At 33.7% G+C, this 23,679-nt stretch overlaps 1 protein-coding gene across 3 annotated transcripts in view; it reads left to right on the top strand.

The window, feature by feature from the left end:
* Window positions 1-23,679, top strand: part of KCNT2 (potassium sodium-activated channel subfamily T member 2) — a 515,262-nt gene that overhangs the window by 316,260 nt on the left and 175,323 nt on the right. For all 3 annotated transcript variants that reach the window (XM_001376989.4, XM_056815678.1, XM_007480998.3), the window contains exons 9-12: window positions 10,611-10,791; window positions 12,830-12,994; window positions 15,523-15,659; window positions 20,713-20,776. In XM_001376989.4, coding sequence (XP_001377026.1) covers window positions 10,611-10,791; window positions 12,830-12,994; window positions 15,523-15,659; window positions 20,713-20,776 — 547 coding nt within the window. The remainder of the gene's footprint in view (window positions 1-10,610; window positions 10,792-12,829; window positions 12,995-15,522; window positions 15,660-20,712; window positions 20,777-23,679) is intronic.

Genomic DNA, 23,679 nt, shown 5'->3' with positions numbered 1-23,679 from the left:
TCTCTGCCTTGCAAGCAGGAGGCAGGTTTTCCCTTCCCCTTATCTATTGCCAAGAAATTGGGCTTAAATGATATCTACTACATCACAGATATTGGTAGAATAGGGATACAATATTTTAGGCTATAAGATAATGTTGCTTTCTGTGATCATTCCTTGAGAGGAGGTAATATTTAACTTATTATTGCCAGCTTAACTCCCTCCTCTCAATTGCTGATTACACAATAGCCTTCAGGAATATTTGGCTAATGTCTTTGTCCAATTAAGATTTCTCAATTATTTTTATACAATTAATAGATTAAATGTAATATATTTGGGAGAAAGATACAAATACTTTAACAGAACCAATAGAAGGATGATCTCATCAGGGGAGAGTCACTCTTAACTGTTTCTAGAATTTTGAGCACAGAAAGGTAGGTGGATAGAGTACTGGATTTGGAGCCAGGAAGATAACAGTTTAAATTCAGTTTTAGACTAGCCGTGTGACCTTGGATAAGTAATTTAATTTCTATGATTCAGTTTTATATTCTGTAAATTGAGAATGAATTCCTAATTTCTAGGTTTGTTCTGAGGATTAAAATATTACTTGTAAAGTGCTTTGCAAATATTAAAGTATTTTATAAATGCTAGTGATGATGATAATGATGATGATGATGATAATGATATTGCAATAGCTGGAGGGCAGAGTTTACCCATAAGCTTGTAGATTCAGGAGAACCTCCTATCCATCATTCAAAGATCTGCACTTTCCTCTCCACACTGCCTTGTCCAAACAACTCCTCTCAAGCATCTGTAGAGTCCACTCAGCTACACTGGTTTTCAACTTTGATGGCTCAGAAATTCCTCAACCAAACAGAAGTTATATCTCCCTACCCAGAAAAGAAATCACAGGCCTTTCCTTCAGGAAAAACACTTCAGTCTTACATGTATTTTTACATTTATATAGAGAGAAACACATTTTTTTCTAATTAGAATGTAAGTTCCTTGAAGCTCTGCACTTTTGCTTTGTGTTTTTATAAGCAGCCCTTAAGTTAGTCTGTAGCACACAGTAGATACATGATATGTGCTTGTTGACTTCATTGATTAACCCTCTGAGTTTAAACCCAAGTTTAACCCATTACTTGATATGTAACCTTGAATATGTCACCTACCCTTTCTGGCCTTATTTCCTTATTTTAATATGAGAACATAGAGAAAAAGACCTTGAAGATTCCTTCCATTTCTAATTTGTGATGCTATAGTATTTATTATTATTATCAAAATTATTTGCTTAATACAAAATCATTCATTGTAAATTCAAACAAACACTTTTGCTCCTCTTTCACTTCCATTACTTCAACTGTTGCTTGAATTATTAAACTTTTCACTTATTTCCTGGGCAGACCTGGCCCCAATATAAGGTGCAAAGTGCTTGAGAAAAAAAAATTATTTTAGTCTTATTTTATCAATAAGAAAACTGAGGTAGACAGGTTAGCTGACTTAGAGGTCACACAGTTATTAAGTATCTGAGGCAGTATTTGAACTAAGGTTTTCCTGACTCCAGATCCAAGGTTCTATCCACGGTGCCACTTAATTGCTTTAATCGATTTCTCTAATTTATTAACTCCAATGAATCTTGCAAGTAGCTCTTCACACTTTGGCAATATGTATGTTGGAATGAGATGACTTTATACCACCCATTCATCTAAAAATTCATGGTTGCTAAATATGATAGTGTCAGTGTTTTTCTGAATGGTCCCCATTCTGTTATAGTTGTTGTTAAAGTAGGCTATTGTTTGTATTTTATGTGAGTGGAAATAAGAGACTAAGCAAGGAAAACTATTGAACACTTATCCAAATGATATCATGGCCTATTTTTAATGAACACACTGTTACATTGGGCAAATATTTGATCTCTGTCAATGAGTGGGATGCTACTCTTTAACCCTTTGGATAACAGTGTATTAATAATACTTTAATATTTTTTGTATTTTAAAAGAATATACATGCAGAGTAGAAAAAATGAATAAAGAAAACTAGGTAATAATAAGAAACTGACATTTGTATGGTGCATTATGAGAAGAATTATGGTATGATGGTTGTCAGATTAGTCTTAGAATCAGGAAGATCTGAGTTTAATTTCTACACTTGACAAATTCTAGCTATGTGACTGAGCATGGACAAGTAATTTAGTTTTCCAGTGCCTCAAGAAAAACTGTCTAAAACTAAAATGTAGTTTTGTACTTTATTTTTAATCCCTTTCTAATATTTATTCTATGACATTAGAGCAGCAAGAGCTGGACAAATGAGGTTAAGTGACTTGCCCATGATCAGAGAGCTAAGACAAGTCTGAGGCCAGATTTGAATCCAGGTACTTCTGACTCTAGCAGAAGGTAATTTAAAACTAGTTGCAGATATACAACAGAGGAATACATACATGCCAATTAAACCATTGGACCAAATCACCACACACACACAGACCTCTTTTTCCATATATACATGCATGTTTATTATTCAATCATTTATCAATTATGTCTGACTCTTCATGACCCTATTTGGGGTTTTCCTGGCAAAGATATCAGAATGGTTTGCCATTTCCTTTTCAAGTGCATTTTATAGATGAAGAAATTGAAGCAAACAGGGTTAAGTGATTTGCTAAGGGTTACACAGTAAGTGTCTAAGGCCAGATTGGAACTCAGGAAGATGAGTCTTCCTGATTACTGGCCCAGAATTCTATCCAATGCACCACCAGGTGACTCATATGCATGTACAAGTTGTTTTTACATGTGTGTGTATATATGAACATATACACAAATATATTTACACATTTTTTATTACAACACATTTTTGTGACAACACATTAGGTTGTAGAAACATCACATGCACATTCAACAACCCCCCAGTCTACAGTTTTATAAATTTATTTCATTTGAGCTTTACAACAACCTGATGAAGTAGGTGAAAGAAAATTATTGTCTCTATTTAACATGAAAAACCAGAAGCTCAGAAATTCATACTATTTATATCATGTTCATACCAAGAGGAAGTGATTTTAATTCTATATCTATTATGTTTCCCACTGTACCAAAATTATCTCCCTGACTTTCCTTGGAGATGATTTAAAATCCCATAATTAAAGAATTTTACAGAAGGAAGGGACTTTGAGACCATCTTGTCCAAACACCTCATTTTATAGATTAGAATTGGAGTGTCAGGGAAATTGGTTTGCATTAGTGGAACTAGAACCAAAGTGGGTTGAGTCCTACTTTGGATTTCTCTTTTCAAAGCAGCACTCTTATTTAGTATTGCCATGCTAAACTAAAACATAATAATTCTCTGGGCCCAGTTCTCTTGACACATATTTACCACTCTGCATGCATCTTCTTTTATGTCCATGGGAGTCCTCTGAGTGGAGGTGGTAATAAACACTGGGCTTTATAATTGTTTCTAAATGTAATCCAAGGTGTTGTTTTTAATCTCAAAGTCCCTACATGGTGTTACTCCTGGAAACCATGGAAACAGTGACACTCTGTGTGCTCTGAAAAAGATTTAATAGGTTAGGTCCTGGGATTTGGAAATTGGAGGTAGTTATAGAAGTACTAGACAATGTTGATTCTGGGTCTTTGTTAATAATGGAATCATTCCATTTGAATAGCCACAAAGCAAGTTGGAAAGAGGCCAAATCCAATGATTGGATTTAATTGAATTATTAAATATTATTGTAAATAGTGATTCTGGACATTTTATACCATGACTTCCTTTAGAAAAACTCAAATTTTCTTGAAGTGGAAGACGGAAATATCATCTAGCCCTTCAACTTATTCTAAATCTAGAATTACAATTCAAAATCTATTTCTATTACACAAAAGCTACTTCTCTCAAAAACAACTTAAGGTGACCATAATCGAAGAATTTTATATTTCGATGGACAACAGGGATTTCTAGTACAAATGCCTTATTTGGATGAACTTCTGAAAAAGTTTTTCACTTTTGGTGGGTTTTCACATGGAAAGTAGAGTAGGAATAGTGGAAAGCAGGAAAAGAAAACAAAAATGCATTAATAACATTTATTATGAACTTTCCACATGTGCTAAAAGTCAAAGTTGCAAGGATAATAATAATTTTAATAGCATTCATATAGTGTCTTAATTGCTACACAAAGTACTTTAGCACTTTGCATCTAATTTTTTCACTTGATCCTCATAACAACAATGTGGGGTAGGTCCTGTTATTTTACTCATTTACAGTTAAAGAAACTGAGCCCAATAGTAGTTAAATGATTTGCCCATAGTCACATGACCAAGTATGTCTATTATAGGATGTGATTTCAGGTCTTTTTTATTCCGAATCTAACATTATATTATCTGAGGTGGAGGTCACATTTTAATGAAGGAGATAATAAGTAAATAACTAGATATGTATAATATAAATTTAAAAAAAGAAGGTAATCCTAGAAAGGAAGACACAAGCAGGTGAAAAGGAATGGGACTAAGAAAAGCCTCCTGCAGAAATATTGAATGTTATGAGTTAGACAACAAGAGCACCCTATAGTGAAGAAATCACAATTTTTGTTTCTATACCCATGTCTTTGTGAAATTATCTTCTACTTTCTAATTATGAGACTGTAGACAAGTTACAACCTCTCAGATTCTAAATACTTTCATTTATCAAAAGAAAACAATAGCATTTTTATCACTAATCTGAGTATTGCTCTGAAGGTCAAGTAAGACAGTGCATGTAAATCTTAAAATATAAAGTGCACAATGTTTTTCTTTGAAATTTTAAAATGTTTCATGATCTACTTCTTTAATGCTTCCCTTACAAACTGAGTATTTGTATTGAGACTTATTACTTGAGTATATAATTTCCCAGTCTCTAAATATAATGATCTCACTACTACCATACTTGTTGTCAGAATCAAATGTCAGATTTCATTATTGCATGGAACTTCATCACCCATTTTCGGACCAAGATATCTAGTGTTCTTCCATATCTTTGAAATTCTCACATAATTAGACCCTTTCTCATTATAAACCCCATGACTTCTCCCTATTTTGAAGTTTATCACCCTCATTCTGGTTATTCTTTACTTCCATATTCTTCCTTGACCCCATTGTGTCCCTCCCTATTATTTCATTATATAATAATTTAGAATTACTTGTACCTTGACCTTCTTTTATTCCATATTGGATGATTTCTTTGTTCTGATTCTTGTAGTCTAAAGTATCACTGAGAGGAATCTCAAAATTAATTTCAATACCATAGTATTAAAATCAATGTTATCTATGAATATTTAGTTTATAGCCCATTTGGACCAGCATTGCTATTAAATTTATATTCAAACATGAAAAATGATTTTAAAAAAGGCAGAGAAAACAGATTGAGAGATGACCCATAATTTATAATGAATAATATTGAATATAAAATATAGAGTGTCTGAAAGTGAGTCCTGTGACATAAGGCTAGAATGATAGAATTATAAATTTATAATGTGAAGAACCATAGAGACCATCAGACCAAGTCCAGCCTCCTAATTTTACACATGATGAAACTGATACTGAGAGGGATTAAGTGGTTTGCCCAAAGTAAAAAAAAAAAATAGTGTCTATAATAGTATTTGTTCTCATGCCTCTTTGCATCCAGTTCCACTCCTCTCTTTACATTATTAATTCTGAAGATGGGGCTAAATTATGGCCAAGATGAAGAGGTAATCTTTTATTAGTTAAGGCAGTGGTTAGCGTTGAAGATTTTTGAGCAAAGGAGTCATCAATTAGGAATATTATCTAGGTAGTAATATGAAATGCAGATGGGGTTAAAATTGGGAGAGAGATCTGTTGATTGTCTTTTATAGTGAATCAAATTCACAGAGATTGTGGCAGTATGAAGTGAGGAAGGAACAGATTTTAAGAGATATCGCTGAGATAGAAACAATACATTTTGGAAATTGGATGGGGGTATTTAGGAAAGAAAAGTCAAAGAAGAATGCAAGATTTCAAATCTGTGTAACTGTAGGAAATTGATGGAAATAGACAAATTGGCCGGAGAAGAATAGTTGAGGAAATAAGGATATTATCCAGATAGTTATAGACATGTGCATTTGATGTTCTGTCAGTATATCCAATTGAAGTTTATGGTTAAAATAGATGAACAGGGTTATTTATGAATTTCTTTTGTTTACCTCTCTGGTTTATTTTCCTCTCCCACCTATTTATCACAGATAATTGAGAGCTTCTTCTTGTTTTAACTGCATTACTCCTATGAAAATGTGATTCTAAAACACAAAGTATAGCATCTCTAGCATGCAAAAGGAACAGTTTATTATCATTATATTAGATTTCATTACCCTCTTTTTCCATAAGGGCTTAAATTATAGGGAACAGTTATCTATCTAGGTTAGAAATTATGTTGGGTTGAGAACCTGCATAAAGTTATTCAAAGTTCATGATTTCTATATTATATTACTGTAGAGAGATAGAGAAGTTGTACTTCTTTAGTTAAGATATTAGCTCCTGAAAAATACAATTGTTATAAAATATGTAATCATCTGTGGAGCAGGTCTCCATAAGAAAAGAGTTAGTCAATATAATCAGAATGAGGGAGTAATTCTAAAAGTAATTTATTGAATTTCTGTCTACTGAGGTTTTCTTCATTAATTTACATTTGTTCATGTGGTAATCTTACAATCTTTACTGTAGAACAATGATGGTCTTTTAGCCTAATAATTCTGAAAGCAGTAAAAAATAGATATAACTTGAAGATTAAGAGTGTTTCTGTTGCATTTGTACAAAAATATTTCTTCAAGCCCTGTGGAATTTTGGCATTTTTATTTTAACCTTTTTAAAGTGCCTATCACTATATGTCCCAGTCTTTAATGGCCACTGGAAGTACAAAGTCAAATACCAAGTTCAAATACAGAATTTACTTTCATTGAAGGTTAGGAGATTGAAAAATCATTTAGCAATGCTACTAAACTGCACATAAGCTTTTCAGAAGGAATAGATGTGAATATATGCATACAAAATATGAGGAAAGTAATTTCATACAGATGGGAAAGCAGTAATACTTGAGTTGGGAGGTTGGGAAAGGCCTCATATAGAAAATGGCCCTTAAAGTGATCCTTGAGGGGAACTAAGTGTTCAAGGAGGGATAGTGGATGAGGGAGAGTATAAGCTCTCAAAAATTGACCTAATTTGTCACTAACACATCAGAATACATAAATATTATGAGGCCAATCATATTCATTAGATCACAATTTCCTGGAGAACCCACATTCATTTCTAAGTCTGAGACTAAAAAGTTAGATGTGCTTAATTGATCTGAACATTCTTCCTAACAATAATTCTATATACCCTCTCCTTTATTGGCTAAACTCCTTGACTAAACTATGAATATGAAATGCCTCTACTTTCTCTATTCTCACTCTCATATTAACCTTTTGTAGTCTGACTTCCAACTTGATCATTCAGCTGAAACTAACTTCTCCAAAGTTGGCCAAATCCCTTAAGTTTTCATGACATTGCTCTCTTCTACTTCTCTTCCTACCTGATTTCTGTTCTACTGCTTTTGCTCAGTTTCCTTTTCTAGTTCTTCATCTATGCAATGCCAAGTAAATTGTGAGTATATCTCAATATTTTCTGTCTCTCTTCTCTCTTTCTCTTTATATTCTCTTACTTGGTGATCTTATTATCTCTCACGGGTTTAATTTTCATTTCTATGCTGATAATTCCCAGATCCTTATATCTCACCTTAATTTCTGTCTTGTGTTATATTTCTGTTTCATGAACTGATTTTTAAACATTTCAAATGGTATGTCCCCAAAGCATCTCATTCTCAAAATGTGAAGACAGATTTCATTCTTTTTCTCTAAGTCCTTCACTTCATACTCATAATATCATAAGTCAGAGCTTATTATTTTTCTTTAAATTCTTCCCTCTCTCAAATGTTCTTCCTGCCAAGGACATCAGCACAATCCCAGCCACCTAGGATTTTAACATTAATTATTAGACCCTTACTTTTACCCAGGTCATCTATTCAATGTTTTTAATTTTTTTTTCATTTTGCCCTTCACAGTATCTCTTGTATATATTCCTTTCTCTAGATTCACATGACTACCATGGTTCAGGCACTTAATATACTTCTTCCAAGAGCCTTCTAACTGACCTCCCTACTTACCCTTTTTAGTCAATTCTCCATGCAGTATCAAAAGTGATTTTTTTCCATGTGTAGGTCTGACTTTATATAATCAATAATCTATAGTGAGTCCATATTGCCTCCAGAATCAAATATAAAATGATGCTTGGCTTTGCAGTCTTTTACATGTACTTTCCCTACTTTTCTTTTCTTCTTATATTCTACCCCCCCCCCTCCATGCATTGCCCTACTTGCTGTTCCTTTAACACAATACTTCATCTCACATCTTCATGCTTTCCCACGGATATCCTCCATCCTGGAATACTCTCCCTTATTACTTCTATATCTTGGTTTTCCTGGCTTCCTTGAGAAAGATTTCCAGGATTCCCAGCTATAGTGGCATCCCTTTTGTGCTCCTATTCTCTTTAGTCTATATACAAATGTAGGTATACATATACAATATGCACTTAGTATGGTGGGAATGGAAAGGGGACTTTCTTGTGCATTATAAAATGAACTATTTGAATGCAGAGTTGTTTTTTTTGCCACTTCTTGTATCACCAATGTTTAGCACAGTGCCTGACATAGATTAGCCTTTAATGTTTTTTGACTGATTTATAGAGTTACCCTGATGACCCAGAGTCCAAAATTAATTTCACTGCCTAGGTTAAAGCAGAAGATAAATACTTCTTCCATGAGGACATGAGGTATTGAATAACAAAAATTTGTAGAGGAAACAGGATCAACAAGAACATTTATTGTTGATTTTTTTAGGAGTAAAAAATTATTTTTATGGCTGTAGATTAAGTTTGTCTTCTATTTTGGAGTAGCAGTTTGGAGTAAGGCCTTTATCTCCCTCCAGGTTAGAAAGATAGTTATGCATAATAAAGTAAGGAAATATTGAGTCAAGAAATCTGTATTTAAATCCTATCTTAATCAAATGTGATAATCGTTAAGTACAACCTTTCAGAAACTTAGTTTCTTCATTGGCAAAATGGGGAGAGAAATACTTGTAACAACTACCTCAGAGTTGTCTTGAGGAAAATGATTTTAAAAAGATGCAAGGAACTAAAGAAATTTGTTATTTTTTATAATAGAAACTGAATTTTTAGAGCTCTTCAAATTCCATTTGACTTTAAAGTAATTTCTTTTGCCACTGACCATTCAGCCAATACTTTTTTATGGATCTATGATCTCTACAGCTGCTCTATTCACATGTCACCAATAGGCTTCGTTCTGGAATTGATTCTTCTCATGATTCTATTTTGCAGCTTTCAAGAGGAAGGTGAAGCACCTTAACTTTCAGCATTAGTTTTAAAAGAGATAAGTACTGTCAGCACAAGATCCCTTATTCCTTTCCACCCCATTCTCTAAAACATTTTTCAAGTTTTCTCTGAAGAATGTTGGTATTATTTGTGAGACACGAGACACATTGGCACCCAGCCATCTAACATGGTGTGTCTACATCAAAGAAGGCATTGTGTTATATTAGAAAAGTAGAATTGTAGTAGCTCAATAGAAACTTGGTGTGTACATTTTTAGAGACATCTCTATCCCAAATTTTCACATGGACTATTTGTGCCCAACAGGTGGTGGAGACTTCCAAGCTCATATTTGCCTGATCAACCATAGTCCTTTACAGGGTACATTGATGTCATTTTGGTCCTCTTCCAGTAGGAAGGAAAACAACAACAATATACCACCACCACCACCACCACCACCACCACCACCACCACCACCACCACCACCACCACCACCACCACCACCTACTACTACTACTACTACTACTACTACTACTACTATTACTACTACTACTACTACTACTACTACTACTACTACTACTACTACTACTACTACTACTACTACACTACTCCTATGTTAGCATATTAAAAAATTAAGATTGTTGGATCCAATATATGATTTAACCTTTAAGACAAATTTCCAGCACAGAAGCTTCTTTGGTCATCTGTAACTATAAGATTATCGTCTCAAAAAGTTATTTGGATGACTGATGAAGTGAAATCAATTAGCTATGATCATATAGCTAGTCTCTATCAAGTGACAAAACTTGAACCCTTGTTCTGTTGATCCCAAGACTGGCCCTCTTCCTGCCATTTCCCATTTACTATAAGAATGAAGTACAATGATAAAATTGTACTTATTCCACAAACCACATATGAATATTGTTGTTATTATTTTATAATCACAGTTTATCATACTGTACCTGTGTTGGTACCTGCATAAAGAAATGTTAGTTTTATTTCTGAAAGCTCTTTTGTGACCAACTATTAATCAAAATCTACTATGTTATTATAACTAAAAACAGAACAACTCTAAAATATGTTACTGAAAAAGCAATATTCTAAAATATAAAAAGCACAATTCTATTTATGTGAATATTAAACTATTTTGTGTGGATTTCATTGTCTTTTAATACAATGATAATTAACTAGTGCTTAGACAGGAGATAATCACTTTGATGTTTTTGTTTTTATTTATTGTAGTATTTGTGGAATTCAGCATCTTGAGCGAGCAGGGAAGAAACTGACTCTCTTTGACTCCCTTTATTTCTGCATTGTGACCTTCTCTACTGTGGGCTTTGGGGATGTCACACCTGAGACAGCGCTCTCCAAACTTTTTGTTGTCATTATGATCTGTGTTGCTCTTGTAGTATTACCAATACAGGTGAAACCCAACTCTCTTATGTTCTATAGAGCTATAGAAATTCTTATAGTGGCTAGCATTATATTTGTTAAGAAAAATCGAGCTTTTTTGTCTGTTCAAATAACAAATGCCTAAAAATGTTGTCATACCTAATAATTAAAGTAACAATAGGAGGTAATGTCTTTTATCATTATATAATACTAATAAAATAAATGATCTTCAGGAACAAGAAATTTCCCACTTCTGATAACATGTTTTCAAAAAAACCTTTTCTTTCACACCTGATGAAAACATGTTCAGTTTCATGATCTTTGGGATAAAGTGACAACTTTTGAAAGTATCATTTCCCTTGTTTCCAGAAAAGGCAAAAAAAATGTATGCTCCATCTTCATGTTCAGTATACATTTCAATGTACATATTGTTCAGGTGGATGAAATATGACCTTGAAGAAAGTGTTCATATGTTATATCCTCAAAGGGACAACAAAGGCAGATCTGGGTCTAAATTCTTCCTCTGATACATATTAGCTACTTGATTCTGAGCAAGTTTCTTTTGGGCAAATTACTCACTTTTAAGTATATACAAAACCTAGGGGAGAAAGTTATGGAACAGGTACTGGTACACAGGGTTTTCTCATTGAAAATTTCCTAATCTAATGAAATTAGAGGTCTTATACAAAAGTAAACTAACAAAAAACCAGCAATAGTTAACCTCTGCCCTGGGACAGAAGAGGGTAGAGAAGAGAAAGGAATATTTACTAAAATAAAAGTGAAGCCATCCCAGGTCAATTTTATATATAAGGAGGACTATATCTCTTCTCTACATGAACTTAGTAGGCTTGGCCAACTCTCTGCCATAGCTTTGTTCTTTATCACAGAGGCTGGGCATTTATAATTCTATTTTATTGCCCCAGTGGATTGGTGTAATTTTTACTCTGTTTATATGGGAAAATTCTTCTTAACTCTTTCTCTCCCTTCATTCCTCTAAAAATGGTAAGGTAGAGTGAGAAGGAGTTCCCCTAGCTACTGAGTAGCTGGAATAGGGCTTCATATAATGTTTTATGCTTGGTAATTAAGTATATGAGTCAGGTATACCTGGAAAACATGGAAAGAATTCAAAGATTTTTCCTTTTGACACTCCAAAATGGAAATTTCTTCTAGATTCAACACAAATGGAAAGTCAAGTCTAATCTTTTAATATTTGCTGTTACTCTATCCACACTGTCAGGTTGTATACTTCCATTATTTTTCTTATTATATTTTAGCATTATATAATGACATTCTTTGAGCAGCTAAATGGCATAAAGGATAGAGTGCCAGGTCTGGAGTCAGGAAGACTCATCTTCCTGATTTCAAATCAGGCCTCAGATAACTTGCTGTGTGATCTTGAGAAGCTCACCACATTCTGTTTACCTCAGTTTCCTCATCTACAAAATGAGATGGAAAAGGAAATGACAAATTATTCCAGTATTTTTGCCATGAAAAACCTAAAAGGACTCACAAAGAGTTGGAGAAGACTGATAAATGACTCAATAACAATAATAACACTCAATTGGAAAAATTGTGTCTGTATACAACCTAGCATAGTGAATAGAGTGATGTCCCAAGGGTCTAACTTGTGTCTCTGACAATTAACTATCTGTATCACCAAAAATAAGCTCCTTAACCATGCATTGCCCCCAAAGACAGTAAGTTACATACAAGTTGCCCATTTCCAAGATGGAGCAAATTTCCACAGAAGAAGTATTCTAAAGTCATGAAATCAAAAGTCCATATAAAAAACCCCAAATAATAACCACTCTCCTAAAAAAATCCAACTAACCAACTAGCACAAGACAATGCATTTTTAGAACTTAAATATTATATAAGAGTATTTAAGCAAAAATTTCAATTTACTTATCAGTTTTCATGTGAAAGCAGCATTGTTGAAAGGCTGTAAAGATAATTCAATCTCAGGAATTTCTACTTAATAAAGAGTAAATATAATTAGAAATTAAAAACATTACATTCATCTATATTTATAGTCTTACATTTTATTCATATTTTAAAATACATTACAGTTTGAACAACTGGCCTTTTTGTGGATGGAGAGGCAGAAGTCTGGTGGAAACTATAGTCGTCACCGAGCTCAAACAGAGAAGCATGTTGTCCTGTGTGTTAGTTCCCTGAAGATTGATTTACTTATGGATTTTTTAAATGAGTTTTATGCTCATCCAAGATTACAGGTACCTTTGATGCAGAATATTTATTCAACTGGATTAAACAAAGTAAAATAATAAAAAAATGCAAAATTGATGTATCCTCTATTCTGGAAAGTTGTCATTTATATGACTGGATTTAGGAAGGAGTGAATAAAGACACCACAGTTATAATCAGTATCACACATAAAATAGTGCATCCATTCATTATATTTTATGTTGCCTTCTGTAGCTAAAAAGATAAGACAGATGGAATTATGCTATCACTATAAAGAACTTTCTGTGAATCAAAAGTTTCCTCCTTTCTCCCTAGATAAGGCATAAGTAATATTTTCATGAAACATTGAGTTTTAATATGCAATGAACTAAACAGTGAAATTTGATCATTTTACTATCATCTGCTCATTTGAATTCTATGAAATTTTAATAAGTGTTGCTAAGAGAAAAATGTCAGGCAATTTGTACTTAGTTATGGAAGAATGCAAGCCATATCTATGTGATACAAAGTGTAAAAAGGAGGGTTGCCAGTAACCACATGAATCTGAGACATTATACAAAGCCAATTTTAGAGCCACAAAATTTTATGATTAGAAATTGTTGCCTCTACATATAAACTTCAGCCCTGACTTGTTACTATGGACTTTACTCATGATAACTTTCCTTTCATGTTGAGGGCTCTTAGATTAAATTTAAACTAAATATATAATTTTTAGTTTTAGCATTGATGAATCTTGATGAGTTTGAGTAGTTTAATTGGCTAATACCAATAGCTAACGATGCTTTTGTTAAAATAGTGTGAATAAAATTCATGGCAGAAGGTCTTTAAGTTCTGGCCTCATGAAATATTTCCTATCCTTAACAGTTTAGTTTATATGTTAAGTAAAATTATGTAAATATTTGGGGTACTATTCATATAATTATGTATTTACTTGAATGAGTCCACATTTATTTTCTGTATTTTTTCCATGTCATATTCATGCTGGGAAATCTGCCAAGTGTATGTGCATGAAGTACTGTAAAAAAAGATCAATATGGGGGGGAGCAAAATAAAATGAGGGAGAGAAAGAGAAATAGAGAAAATGAATAAGAATGGGAATTTAGAATGTTTTGGAAGTTAATTGTCATAGAACATAACCTGTGGAAAAAATCAGATAATATTTTCATTTTGGATTCGTGACAGTATCCATAAAGGCAGATTTGCTTAAGAGGCCTTGATGGATGCAGTCTAGGAAAAGTAGGTGACCATTTATCTATGTGATTGCTAGTCTTGTGGCTTAACCTGCTGGTTATTTTAGTGTAGTGAATGCAACTAATTCCATAGTGATTAATTTGTGCTATTTTAAGATAGAAGTTCACATTATAATCTATTAATTTACAAGGTTATTTAATCAATATAATAATAGCTGATAATGGGAATTTCTTTTGTATGGTACCATCTCAATTAGCAATGTTTAGCCAAGCACATAATGGCTAGGAGGGAGATGGTATGACAACGTTCTTCTTTAGATATTAAAGTATTATTATGCCCTCTTATGGAATGACATCTTTAATACTTATAAAATACTTTCCTCACCACACAATAAAGTTAAGTGCAATTAAACCCATTTATAAATGAGGAAAGTAAATTCAAGGGAAGTTAAGTGATTTGTCCATGATCGTGCCTGTAATAAACATTGGAGTAGGGATTTGAACCTCTGTCTTCAAATTAATATTTCTGGGGCTTTTTGTCTTCCTCATTCATAACCCTCTTAATAGGGTTTATTAATATGGGGTTTATGTACCCCCAAAGTGTACATAGGTAGATTTCAGGGAGTCCATGTACTTTGATGGATTCCAAAACTGATATCTCTATTTTTACTAACATCAAATGCAATTGAACATTTCTTTCAATTATTAAAAACAAATTCTGAGGCAGGATTCAGAGTTATGACTTCCAAAGAGGTCCATTTCACATACAGAAAGTTAAGAACTCTTACTCTCAAGAGATTCTTGTTTCAGAACTCTTTGTTGTTATTGTGCATTTTTGTAATCATGTAATAAGAAGAATCCTGGTAGTATTGTGGGGTTAAGGAGTAAAGATAAGTTTCATTAATATCATCTATTTTAAAATTAGCTAATATTGCAATGCTAAGAATGTAAGGCATACATAAGCATAGCTTTGTATTATCTACATGTATGTTGAAGAAGGATATTTTACATGGGATTATCTGTTAAGAAAGGTAACCATAGTGTAGAGTTCTAGCCATAGTGTAGAGGTGAGAGGCACTTCTCTATCATGTTTATTGATAGAAAGATAACTATAACTTCTCTGTCTCTTTCTCATTCTCTCTCTGAACCACTAAAATCATTGAGACACCAGATATCATATTCATACAGCCAGGGTGTGTCTTTCCTTTTCATATTTTGACATAAAAGTAAGTTTTCATTATGAAGATGTCTTTTGTCAGGATTTTCAATTTTACTAGTTATCATTATGTAGATAATTAATTCACCTAGATAATATCCAACAAAGGATGTTCTTATTTTCCTTTATGGACATGTTTTATTTTTGACAGGATTATTATGTGGTCATTTTATGTCCGACTGAAATAGATGCTCAGGTTCGAAGAGTCCTTCAGATTCCAATGTGGTCTCAAAGGGTCATCTACTTACAAGGTTCAGCCTTAAAAGATCAAGATCTGTTGAGAGCAAAGTAGGTATTTTAAAATTTTTTGATATTTTAAAATATTTTCTTTATTTAATTATTACTGGGTGGTCTCTGCTGTCACTAGCTTGATCCTATTCACTAGGAAATCCCTCATTTGACTTGTTCATTTCCAAAATGTTCCAAATTCTTGTATTACCCAGAGAGCTAGCATATTCTTTGTTCTAGCTGCACTTCTTTCTAGATGATAATACTGATGTTGGTAGTTAAAGGGGTGTAATCAATATAGACTTATACTATTAGAGAACCTCTGAGTTCAGAGACATGATTGGAAATGCCACTTCCACTCTGAATGTTGGACCTTGGGCACAGAACTATGATAAAATAGCACTTACCACAGAAGCAAGTGGAATGATATACTTAACTGTCTTTTTATTTATTCTTAACCTCATAGGCATAATATTAGGAGAGGGAAATGGACCTGAGTTGTGATTTCATGGTAAATTCCAAAGGGAAGAAAGTCCTACTAATGCAGTTGTTCCCCTCAATCTTAAATAGACAAAAATTGCAGAGTATCCAGCCCATGTATGTTAGAGGTACGATCTGAACCCAGCTCTTCCTAGTTCTATAGATAGCTTTCTCCCTACTATATAACATTGCCTTTCAATGGCATAAAATAAGTAATAATATAATAAAATTTTAAAATGCATTTAAACAACTGCTGCACAAGAAATGCACATATAGTTCTGCCATATTTAATTAGTCTTTAACCTGTTTATAGCATGTTCTAGTACAAGGAGTTTTAGATCATAATTCTAGATACCCTGACTCTCAGTTACTTTACCCATGACCATACTTTTCCTCCATGATAATACATTTCTCAAAAAGGACAGAAATAGGAATGATCTAAAAATCTGAGAATCTACAGACTGAAATGTATTCTAAACTTCTTTTCTTCTTATCATCTTCTACTTAATAGATTTCAGTATTAAAATGCTTGCCAAGTTATGGAGGCTAAAATATTTATTGTCACATTGGTAATCATTATGAACATTTGAAAATTAATTGACATACTTTTTTTTCCAATGAAGATGGACAATTCTAAACTCCTTCCCAACTGGAGGAAAGCTGTGCCATACAAAAGAAATCTCAGCATAACATAATTACCTTATATAATCAGACAGGTATTGAGTTATTCAGTTTGCTTGTTAAAATACTTTTGCTTGATGGCAGCTGGGGAGCTCAGTGGATTGAGAGCCAGGTCTAGAGATGGGAGGTCCTGGGTTCAAATTTGACCTCACGCACTTCCCAGCTGTGTAGCCCTGGGCAAGTCACTTGACCCCCATTTCATAGCCCTTACCACCCTTCTGCCTTGGAACCAATACATGGTATTAATTCCAAGATGGAAGGTAAGAGTTTAAAAAAAATAAAAAAAAATGCCTTTATTTCAACAAATACTGAACACCTCTAAGTGTTTGACATTGTGATGAACATTTTGTTTAATTAAAAGAAAAACAGTAGTAAACATGATCCAGGCCTGCTTAGACTGTATAATTTTTCCCAGATATAGCCTGGGTTAAAATCATGATAGCACCAGGACAGCAAGAGCCACTAAAAAAAATTATCTGGAATAAGCTCAGATTTTCATCAGGAGAAAGAAACTCCAGTTAATAACCTGCAAACCAGCCACCTGTACTTGTGTTCCTTCTTAGCCATGTTTTTCAGGGTTATTTATTTAACATGTCTGAACCCCAGTTTCCTAATCTACTTAATGAGAGGATCACACTAGATCATCTCTAAGAACATTTAGTTCTAAATGCTATAATTCTTATTAAATCCATGATGCATCAGTGGTGGCTAGAGTCAAAGAATTAATGTTTCTGAACTGTTTGAGGCTGCTTTTTAACAAAAGCCAATAAAACCTCTATTACAACAGTTGTTCTGACAGTTGCTAGGGAGTTGTTAGGTTGAAAACCAATTGAGCAGGTCCCTTTGGAATCAAATACTTCATTGTGTCTTCTGGGCGACACACTTCCTTGAGCCAATGTGAAAATCAAGAGAGAGTTCAGACTATTAGGACGACTTGGAGCACAAAACTTTTTTTCCTTCCCAATTCCGGCATTTCCTCAGAGTTTGGCAGGAGCAGTAAGGATGTTTTAGTTATGTATTTATTTATATAGTTTGCTTTAAGTGGAAAATTCTCAATGCTTAAACTATTTATTGAAAGTGGAATAGGACACTTTCTAAACATAATTAAAGAAGTATACTTAATGGTGCACTCTCTTTAAATTGTTTTAGCAATGTATGTGAACATTGGGTGATGGCTATATTAAAATATGATACCATGGCATTGTAAAGAGAGAAATTGTTACAGTCACTAACTTCCACTCTAGTTATTATTTTGATGTCTTTTGGAAACTTTATTAACTAGGATTTATCCTTCTGTCCTTATTCTCATTCATCACGCATCTCATCGATTACTAAATAGTGTTTTTAACTCCATGGTTTCTCATTTATATTCCCTTCTTTCTACTCAAGCAGGCTTTGTATTATAGGACCTCATTAGTAAGTCAGTGAAAAACATTTATTAGGAACCTGCTATGTGCTAGGCATTGTGCTAAGTGCTAAGGATACAAAAAAAAATGCAAAAGACATTCCCTGTCCTCAAAGAGCTTACAGTCTAATGGGGGAAGACAATATGCAAAGAATTCTGTACACAGAAAATACATTCAGGATAATTTGAAGAGAATCAACAGAAAAAAGGCATTATTAATAGGAAAATTAAGAAGAGGGGCGAAAAGAAGTTATAGAGTTCACTTTTGGACATATTGAGATTAAGATGTCTATACAGCAACTAGTTTGAGAACCCCAGAAACAATTTTAAATAAGAGTCTGAGTAGAAGAGGAGTTAGGGCTAGATAAATAGACATAAGAATAATTTGCATAGAAATGATAATCAAATCCATGAAGCTGGTGAGATTACCAGTTAAAACAGTATAAAGAAAAAATAGGAGAGCCTCATGAAGAAGGCAATTGAGAGTCACAAAGACTGCTGAGAGGTCGTGTGAGGACTGAGAAAAGGCTGTTAGAGTGAGGAACATGGTTACATTGGAAAGAGCTATTTCATTTTTAAAGATAAAAGTATAAGATAGATGGCAGAGAATTAAGAAAAGAGTGAAATGTGTAGAAAATAATTTTAATTGGGACACTTTTTGGGAAATGGTACCTTCTTTGGCCCCCAAGAACACGTGGATTTTAAAACTAAAGCAGTCTCTCTTTTGGGCTATGAAACTGGATTGGATCCAACAATTTAAAGGCATATCATCACTGTACTGGCTTTTGTTGCAGACTGGGTGAAGATATATGCTCCTATTGAGAAAAGGCCTTCTCAAGGGCTTTAGCCATAAGGGAGGGAGATTTGGGAAGATAGTTATCAGGGAAAGACAGATCAAGACATGGTGGATTAATTTAATACCTTTCTCTTTGGCCTTTTGGCCTCGAGCCTGTTCCCATTTGAATCTATTCTCCACACAAATACCAAAGTAAATTCTCTTTTTCTTTTTTTTTAATAAACCCTTACCTTCCATCTTAGAATTAATGCTGTTTATTTGTTCCAAGGCAGAAGAGTGGTAAGGGCTAGGCAATGAGGGTTAAATGGCTTGCCCAGGCTCACACTGCTAGGAAGTAACTTCAGGACAGATTTAAACCTAGGACCTCCTATCTCTAGACCTGGCTCTCAAACCACAGAATCACCTATCTGCCCCCCCCCTCACCAAGGTGCTTTTTCCTAAAGTTTAGTCTTAATCATGTTATCTCCCTATTCAATAAACACCAGTGGTTCCCTATTAATTTCATGCTAAAATACAAAAAAAAAAAAAGTTTGGTTTTTTTTTTTTGACAATAAATGTCCATAGCTCCTAATTATCTTTAGGATGAAATAAAACTGCCTCTTCATAAATTGTCCCTTCCCATCGTTCTAGTCTTCATATTGGAGATAGGTGGTAGTATACTGGATAGACTATAAATCAGGAAGAACCAAGTTCAAATTTGACCTCAGACACTTAGTAGCTATGCAACAAGTGTCAAGTCACTTAAATTTGCCTTAGTCTTTTCTACTGTAAAATGAAAAGAATTTTTACCTTTGCCTTTACTGCCTGAGCTTATTATGAGGTTCAAATGTGATATTTGTGAAGAACGCTTAGCATAGTCCCTATCCCATAGTAGTTCTATATATAGGCTTATTCTCTTCCCTTTCCGCTTGCCTTCTTATCCATTACTCCTCTCCCAAGACTATCAGCCAGCCAGACCAGTCTACTTGCTATACTCGTGACCCATGCTTCATCTTCCTTCTCCATGCCTTTGTCTTGACTGTCTCTGAGCTTTCTCTTCTCTTCTACATCTTGGAACCTCAGTGTTCCTCAATATAGCTTCATTGACTCTCTCTTCATTAAAACCTTCCTGGGTTGTCCCAGGTCCTAGTGCCACAGCTCTAGGATTACCTCCATTGTATTCATTTTGCAAATGCTCTCTATCTGCTTATGTTTCTACATATTTTCCCCATTCGAATTGAAGTGCCTCCATGGCAGTTACGATATCACTTTTGTCTTTTTATTTCTAAAACTTAGGAGAGTACTTGGAACATAGTAGTCACTGATTAAATAATTATTGAATAATTTGACTGACTGATCCATATAATGGGGAGGGTTCTTGTGTATTTCACATCAGATGATGTAGGTAAAATGCCATAAAATGTACACAGTTATTGTTGAAACAATGTGAAAATTTGTCATAAAGAATAATGTTCACTTCCTGATTTAACTAAAAGTTCTATGAAAATATAATTATTTCTAAAATTGAGAAATATTAGCATTCTTTTCACTTTGACATTATAGAAATATTGAGTTAATTACTGGTAAGTATATAGCTGTCTGTTTAAAAGAAGCTTATATTATAAAAATATTGGCTTGGTCTATAAGGTATTCAACTTCTACTTGCTATTTGTATACACCAACACATTCTATATGCATGTATTATGCCCCTGGATTTTAGACAAGACATATAATTTTAATATATTATCTTTTTTTTTTCTTGCCTGTTTTAGGATGGATGATGCTGAGGCTTGTTTCATCCTAAGTAGTAGGTGTGAAGTCGACAGGACATCATCTGTAAGTATAAAATTCTTCATTAGAAACATTTTTCTTACTGGTTTTACTTTTGTGCCTTACTGTCTCTTTAAGCAGTTTTTATTTTAATTTCTTTCTCTTGTAATAAATGCTTATTTACCATAACTAAGAACAATATGGTTCTAAAAATCTCTTCTCAGAAAAAGAAACAGCTGCCTTTTTAACCAAATATGCCAGAGGAACTTTGAGGTTGTTCCAAAGTCTCACTACTAGTTCAATGATTCCTGATACTAAAAGTGAAATAATAGATATGCAAATTATAGTATTGCTATGTTATTTATTCATTTATTATCAAAAACAGCATTTGTTAAGTGATTTTGCTCAGTGGCTTCCATGTTTTTATTTGTAAAAGGAGAAGACTGAATTAGATGGTTTTAGAAATCCTTTTCATCATTAACATTCTATGATGCTGTTAAATGTACACACTAATAATGGCAGTGCATATAAATAGTTAAGCAACTTTCAATCAAGTAAATTAGTGCAATGTTATATAAAGCAGTCATAAATATCTTAGAAAATGATCTTCATAAGTTACATAACTGCCAATGTCTACCACATAGTCTCTTTTTTAATGATATGAAAAGAATGCATTTAATATTTCTGCTTTTCTGCATTTGGTTGTGAGGCTCTTATGTTCTATTATATGATCTTTTTTGGGGAAGGTGCCATATTCTACTGAGAAAAATGTATATTGCTTTCTATTTCCAGTCAGTTTTCTCCAGAGTACTATCAAATCTCACTTTTCTAAAACTATTCACCACCACCTTAATTTCGTTTTTGTTTATTTTTTGGCTTGACTTGTTTAATTCTAAGAGGGGCGGTTTATGTCTACTACTAATATGGTTTTGTTATTTATTTCCTTTTTTAACTCATATAGTTCTCCTTTAGGCATTTGGATGCTACACCATTTAGTGCATATATGTTTATTATAGATATTACTTAATCATCTATAGTTCCCTTTATCAATATGTAATTTCCTTCATTATCACTTTTAATTTGGTCTATTTTCACTTTTTTTTGAGATCATAATTGCTACTCCTGCTTTTTAAACTTTACCTGAAGCATAGTGGAGTTTTCTTCAAGTCTTTACCTTTACTCAGTGTGTGTATCCCTGATTTAAATGAGTTTCCTGTTGACAGCATTTTGTGAGACCCTGGCTTTTAATCCACTCTTTTATTCTTTTCCATTTCATTCCATTCCATTTCATATCCATCCCATTTCATTCCATTTCATTTATTCATTTCCATTTTCATTCACTTCTTCCCCTGGAGCATTATGCTCAGTTTCACTTAGTAAGGTCATTTTTGGTTGTAGTCCTAGACCCTTTGCCTTGTGTAATATCATATTCTGGGCATTCCAGTCCTTTAATGTAGAAGATGATACATCTTACATAGATTCTACAATATCTGATTTTTTTGGCTGCTTGTAGTTCTCTTTTTGATCATGGCTTCAGTCAATCCAATTATTCTTATGTTTTCTCTCCGGGATCAATTTTTGTTTTTCCAGTGAAATATTTAAAATATTCTTCTATGTTTTCATCCTTTGGATTTGTTTTATTGTTTTATGCTCTCTCATGGAGTCATTAGCTTCCATTTGTACAATTATGATTTTTAGAGAGCCATTTTCTTCTCTGAAGCTTAGTACTTGCTTTCTTATGGAGTTATTTTCTTATTTGTGATATTATATTTTCTTTTTTTGGAAACCGTTTTCTTTAGTAAGTTTATGTTCTAAGCTGTTATTTTTTCTATCATTTTCTTTTCTAAAATTTCCTCTTAGATTCTTCTAATTTGCCTTTCTATTCTTTTCGGGGGAACTATTCCAGGGGCTAATTTTGGGATTAATATCCTTTTTCCTTTTTCCTTTGAGGCTTCATACATTTTCATTTTTATTTTATTTTCTCAACTTGTATTTTGGACATCTCTTTTGTTGACATATTTTCCTAGCATCAGATTTTTTTTTAAGACTTTTGCTTATTTGGGAATTTTTTTTTCTTGATTTTACCTATATGCTAAAGCTTATTTCTATTCCTAGGATGGAGGAAGTATTGTCTGGTACTTTTACTGTGCCTGGAAGCAGCTCAGCTCTCTGGGTCTCTGAGCACTCTGCAGAGGTGGCTTGGTTGACCTGCTGTGTAGAAGTTTGCAGCTGTTCAGTTCAGCTGGTTTGAGTTGGGCTCTGCCCAGTCATGCTGAGGCTGCATCTTGTTGGACTGAGTTTCTCCCACTGCTGATTGTTCTGTATTGCATTGGTTTCCACTCTTAACCTGCTGAGGTTAGATCAACACTGCTGTGATCTTTCCCCTTCTGCTTGCACTGTTTTGTGTCTCAATTCTGTTGAGGTTGGTTTGTTCAGCACTCTCTCCTTATACTCCAATGAAATGTTCCACATTGTTCAGAGCTGATCACACAATCTCAGTCTTATACATGGGAATGCTTGTGAAATTGCTCTGGAATAAAGGCATGCACACACAGTCTCCTTCTGTGCATGTATGTGTACGTATGTGTGTGTATATTTCTTTCAGGGATTGTGTAAATCTTATATTGCTATTTTATGTCACTGTTAGAAATTCCTCTAGTCAGTTTTATCTGACAAAAAATAAACCACTCTCTCAGTTCTTTATAATGAAAAACATGCTTTTTCTAGAGGGATGATTAGGATTGGTGGTGGCTAGATCTGAGGTCCCATAGTATAAGCTGTATAGCTTGTATCCTAGGCCACTGCTACTTCTGGTACATCAAGTCTCCCTCTTGTTCTTTGAAGATACAACCCATCATTCCAGAAATAGTCCACCTGTGATTTACTAGCTAGTCCAAGAACAGTTGAACATTTTTTCTCTAAGTATACTCATGATGACTTTATCTTCAGAAGATCAACTACTTATTTAA

This window comes from Monodelphis domestica, chromosome 2 (assembly GCF_027887165.1).
Source record: "Monodelphis domestica isolate mMonDom1 chromosome 2, mMonDom1.pri, whole genome shotgun sequence".
Classification (NCBI taxonomy): Eukaryota; Metazoa; Chordata; class Mammalia; order Didelphimorphia; family Didelphidae; genus Monodelphis; species Monodelphis domestica.
Note: the sequence above shows the minus strand (reverse complement) of the source record. Positions and strands in the feature narration are given on the sequence as shown.